The sequence below is a fragment of the Centruroides sculpturatus genome, unplaced genomic scaffold (genome assembly GCF_000671375.1).
Source record: "Centruroides sculpturatus isolate CEXI.00-Female unplaced genomic scaffold, Cexi_2.0 scaffold616, whole genome shotgun sequence".
Taxonomy (NCBI): Eukaryota; Metazoa; Arthropoda; class Arachnida; order Scorpiones; family Buthidae; genus Centruroides; species Centruroides sculpturatus.
The window spans coordinates 45,377-51,376 of NW_019384942.1; the positions used below are offsets into that span (position 1 = coordinate 45,377).

A 6,000-nucleotide genomic window follows, 5' to 3' on the forward strand; every position below is an offset into this window, starting at 1 on the left:
ATTTTAGTACTGTACAAATATAGTAGACCAATCTTTCATATTCTTTAATCCTATCAACTATTTTTATTTTTAAATGACATCATATACTAAAATGGCTGAAGGTGTTAAAAAAACAAAAAAAATTTAATTTGTAAAAATTTTCAATTTAATTAATATTTAAGAAATAGAGTTTGAATTATAAAAAATTCATAATACAGTAAAACCTCTAGCTGTTGTTTTTGACAGAAATTGAGGGAAAAATGACTGATGTAAGAAAAAAATTATCATGGAAAATTTATGATGCCAATGTTTTTATTGTTTATCTCGTATGAAACGTATTTTTCAGTGATACTGCTATATGATGGCTTTCAGTAATACTAAACAACAAGGTTCTTGCACACAGATGTGCATTTATTCTACATTTTAAAAAAATTGTAAAAGAATACTGTAATTTGTTCTATTTTCTTTTGGCAAAAATACCTAATGTATTGATATATTGGAGTCAGAAAAATTCAATATTGTGAAAAAATGCTATCACTTATATGGATAAACAACAACAATATAATGTGTGCATTTACCATTACTAATAAATCTGAAAATGTGTATGTCAGAACAGAATATTATATGGAAAAGCATGTTTGTAATTTTTCTGGTAACCAGTTCAAAATACATTTTTTTATGTCAGTCTTCATTTGAAGTATGTAATATGCATATAATTTATGATGGCAACCATTTTAATTTCTGTTTTCAATGCTCTGAACCTTGCTGCACTAGTGCTACAGTGACTAAATTAAAGCAGAAATAGTTTAACTGTCTTTTAAAACAGTTAAACTATTTCTGTTGCTTCTTATTTCTGTGAAAAAATATTCTTGAACAGAATATTTTTTCACAGAAAAGTACACGATGGAGAAGTTTAAAAAGGTTTTAAACATTCGATTTTCAATCAAACAGAGAAATGACGAGTTTTTATCGTGGGTATTAGAGATGTCACCGGAGGTTAGGGCAATGACTAAAAAACAAGGATATTTTTATGTTCAGTGGAAAACGTGCAAGGTTTATGATTTTTTCCCTGTACGACAGTGCTACAAATGTCTTGCTTTTGGACATTTGGCGGCAAGTTGCCCATCACCGAAGAAAGTTTGTAGCCATTGTGGTGATGATCATTTGTTTAAGACATGTACAAAGAAAAGTGAAAAGCCTAAATGTGCTAATTGTTTGAGGAGTGGCCTAGATAAACATGAACATAACACACTGGATAAGGAGTGTCCACTCTACATTAAAGCAAAAGCCTTATATATTAAGACAGCTGACTACTTACCTTAATAATTATGGAATCCTTTACAGGACACAAATTGTTTAATTCATAGTGCTACCTCTGCTCCTTAGCACAACAACTAATACAAGCAGATCATCACTTCTCTATATACATTTGTGTTTGCTGACTGTAAGAAATATGTAAGCTTCATCATCTTTCTCTGTTTTTGGGTTTAAAGTGTTGGAATTGATACTTACAATTACTAGCTGTGTGGACTTTGTTTTTTTTTTTTTACTTGTACGCATATTATATATGGACTCATGGGATTCTCAAATCTTTGTCTTACAAATTTTCTGCACGGGATAAATTCTGTTAAACACTTTGTCAGAATTATTGTATTTACTGCGACCTTCATTTGCGAAAATATTCCTGCAGATAAGTAATCTGTTATATGCTGCAGCAAGCTGCTGCATATTTTGTTCGGGTCTTTTATTGTCATTGTGTTTTTATTTTTATTTATTTATTTATTTTTTTTTAAATTTTTCTTTTCACTTTGCTTTGTTCATTAGTGCATACTGTAACTCGGTGGAACTATGTAACGGATATGTTCCTGTAATGCTCACTGCGGGGCAGGACTTTGTACCTTGTTTTAAATGTACAATTAAACTAATGAATGAATGAATGAATGTCTTTTAAAACAAAGTGGCTTTAAGTGAATTTACTAGAAAATGAATCCAATATGTACAATAAAATAAAATACAATGGTACCTCGGTATACGTCTGCTTTAGAATATATCCAATTCGGAATAAGTCCTGTTTGGACGAAACAAATTTTGCTTGGTATACAACTTTTGTTTGATATACGACTTAATTCAGTTATACGCACCATCTATGAACAAGTAGCACTATTGGTGTACTAGACCAGACTAGATGTTCGCGGTGCCACAGTTTATAACTTTGTTAAATTTTTCTACAGAATAAAATCGATTGTTGGCTTTCAAAGATGAATCGCTTGCTTTTGCAGCATTTTTCTTCCCTTTTTTTTCTAANTATACGTCCTATTCGGTATAAGTCCAAACATCGGGAACGGATTAAGGTCATATACCGAGGTTCCACTGTACACTTAATTGCTGTGTAAATTATTGCAAGAATTACCCAGAAAAATACAATAATCTGTCTCTATTTATGATTACAATATTATAGTATAGTACTGTATTTTATTATCCTATTAGATAAATAGAGTATATTAAGAAAGGCTATTTGGGAAATTGGTTTAGTTTCGTACACAAACATTAGGGTTTAACTTTTAAATATGATGTGCTTTAATTTAGCTCCCTCTATTTTGGGTAGAACAACTGATGCAGGATAACATTTTTCTTTCAGTTAAAATACAGAACAAATATTGTAGAAAAAGGAACAATCAGGAATGAAAAATATGGGAAAAATTAGCATTACATATATGAATCCTTATTTGGAACTGGGGAAACCAACTGATAGATGTGAGAAAACAATTGATACAGGAATAATAAATTGAGGTTTAACTGTACATGGTACAATTTCTGTATGTGTGATGATCCCTTTTATATAGAAATTTATATTTATATTTATTTTGAAGATATTGTTCATTTTACTGTTTATTTTATTATACAGTTTGATAAAGTTTGAAATACAGTCGATACTGTTTAATTGGGCCACTTGATTAATCAGGGCAGCTGCTTTATTGGGCAAAATCTCAAAGAATGGAAACCAAACTAATAAATTAATACATAATTTAATCACTTAATTGGAACAGCAGCAGAAAATGAATTTAGCAATTTTCGATATATTTTAGTAATCTTCCGAAAATATGTAGGCACTATGTACACTGATGTCATGTAGGCTTAACGATTGGCAGAGACAAGGCGATTTTGTCTTTTGCTCAGGCAGTTCAATTTTTCCAAAGGGGATAAGTATAGCGGGACGTATCACATGAGTGTTTCATCTCAGGTGGACCTGAATGCGAGTTACTGACCCTGCTCTGGATTGGACTGAACGATCCCCCTAAGCAAAGGGACAAAGATCGCCAGACAACTTTTCAAGGTCTCTTGACCAAGTTGGAATACAGCTAGAGTACCCTTGGAAGGTATTGTGTGCTTAATTATGTCTAGATTCAGACAGTAGCCATCCGATTGTTGAGACTAGCATCAAGCTGGCAGATTCTATGTACACTCCCGTCAAAGTGGCCCATCTCCAAGTAAAGGAAACAGTGCTCAAAAGAAGACTGTAAAATGACTTTTGGACGAACGCTTTTCTTTCTCCCTGTTTAGTTAAAACATGTTATAACTAAAAAGAAAGAAAGGAAAAATTGTTCGATCAAAAACAGATTGAATAGTCAACCCTTGTCACTACTAATATTTGGCAACACTAGCATTATGCAAATCAGTTATCTATTGTCGTGAGTCTAGCAAATTTATAGTACAAATATTTTCTGTATTTTGGTTTAATAAAGCATTAAAATAGATACCTAATTATTATTTTTTACCTAGTTATTACATATTTTATTATAAAATTTATTATTAGTTTGTTTAATTGGAGCAGCCATTTAATTGGGCTAAAATAGATTAGTCCAAATTAAGCAAAATCAACTATAATTCATAAGGTGAATTGCCAAATTATTTTGCAGAGTATTCAGGGTAACAATGTGTTGTGAAAAATTTTATATATTTGCAAATTATATTTTAAAAGTATTATTTAATTACACTTCTTTGTTGTTTGTTCAGTAAAATTTCCAACAGATCCTATGAACCATTTATCAAAAAAATTTATATTTAATTATTATTTAATTTTGTAGTTTTGATTATCCTTCTTAATGTTTTTTTTAGTAAAGGACAGGATAATGATTGTTTTTCTCTATTAAGGAACAAATATCTACCACTGTATTTAAACATTGCTATTTATTTACAAAACTTGCAAATATTGTATAACACCTTGTTGCACTGGATTTCTGAAAATAAAAATGATTTTATAAATTTACAAATTTATAAAATCATTTTTATTTTCAGCAAGTTATAGTTCAAAATACATGCTACTTTATTGTAACAATGAAAATAAAAAGTTACCTTTTCTTTGAATATGGCTAAAATGATTGTTTATCTCCATGTTATGATGAGATCCCAGGTTTTCTATTTAATAATATTTGAGTTTTAATAATTATCTTTAATAAATGAAAAAGGAAATTTACAAATACTATGGAAAATGTTAACAAATTAAATAATTTGAAAAACAATGTTATTAAGAAGAAAATTGCTTATTTTTAATTTTTATTAAATGTAATTAGAAACTTATAAGAATGTTGCTGTTGCTGATCTGATCTAATATTTCTATTTTCTTATAAACAAATCATGACGACAATATAAGTTTTAATTACAACTGTCTTAATTATTAATAAATTCATATTAAAAATAAATAGCAGTACATATTGGCTGTAAACAAGGCTTTCATCAAGAATATCAGCTGGTCTAATGAAAGAATGTTAAATCAATAATTTACAAGACATGTTAAATATATTTCACTCATCAAATTAATAATAAAATATTAAATATATAATAATTAATGTAAGGTTATACATTTTGATTTAGCCACGTTTATACAATGAAAAAGAAATGAAAAATAATACAGTCATGTATAACTTTCATGTAGCTCAATCACTTGATTAACTCAAAAAAACTAATCTTCTGTTTTACCTACAAAGTTACAAAGTCAATGATGTATTTAATCTTAAATATTTTCAATTGGAACTTTTTTAATCTATGATTATTCACAAAGGATTAAAGAATTAAAATGAATATTTTAATCATATAGGTTCTTAAGTCTTTCTTCATAATACTATATATTTTTAAAATTTTTTCTTAATCTTCAAAGGCTAGGTTATTTTATTCCAAGACTAAGAATTTTGATGGAGTAAAATACAGTGGGTGATCAGTTAACAAACATAATCCATCCCAAGACTATGTTCACTACCTGAATTGTTCATTAACCAATTATCAATTTACCATAGATTTTTATGGGAATTAGATTAATTTGTTCTGGAGACCCCAAAAATAAAATATTATATACTTTCTTATTGCATTTGTTTATATGTAATAATAAAAAAAAACACACACACACACACACAGTCTTGCATTTTTATAAGTCATATTTTTTTCCATTTGTGGGGGTTAAAGAATCTGTCCAGTGTCAATTGCTTTTCTCTTTTCATCCGAATTTTTCAAAAGTAATTAATAGCATTGTAGAGTTGTAGAAATCCCTCAAGCATATTAACTTCAATCCGGTTTGGATGCCATTTGGATGACCATTGTTCTGACATCCTTCCACTTCTTAAAAAGATGTTTAATAACAGATGCCAGCATTGGTCCTCTTTCATCTTTTTCTTTTTCAGAAGAAAACACATCTTGCTGAGTTTCTTGTTGTTGTTGTTCTGTCATCAAATCAGTTTCAGGTTCCATTATGAGCTCTTCAATGTTCTTTATTTCTCAGATGTGATTTATCGTTACTCCTTTAACTGCTTCAATCTTGATTATTTCTTTCTTGACTAAGATTGAGCCTACTGTAGACCTGTTCAAGCCATACTGCCTAGCAACATCAGACATCTGCCCACTCTCTGCTTTGTCTATTATCCCTTGCTTGGCTTTTGTGGTGAGCACAGTTCTTGAAACTCCTCTTTTTAGGCTCCATGATATTATCAGTTTCTTTTTTAAATAAAAAGTTTAGAAAAGCATTTACAAAAA

General features: G+C 29.4%; 1 protein-coding gene across 1 annotated transcript in view; it reads right to left on the bottom strand.

Moving 5' to 3' along the window:
* The window catches only part of LOC111632144 (histone deacetylase 4-like), a gene marked incomplete at its 3' end in the record, with an annotated part of 49,121 nt that extends 43,403 nt beyond the window's left edge, over positions 1–5,718 (bottom strand). Inside the window, exon 1 of the mRNA XM_023376517.1 lies at positions 5,578–5,718. Within this exon, the coding sequence (XP_023232285.1) occupies positions 5,578–5,718 (141 nt within the window). The remainder of the gene's footprint in view (positions 1–5,577) is intronic.
* Between the last annotated feature and the right edge of the window lie 282 nt (positions 5,719–6,000).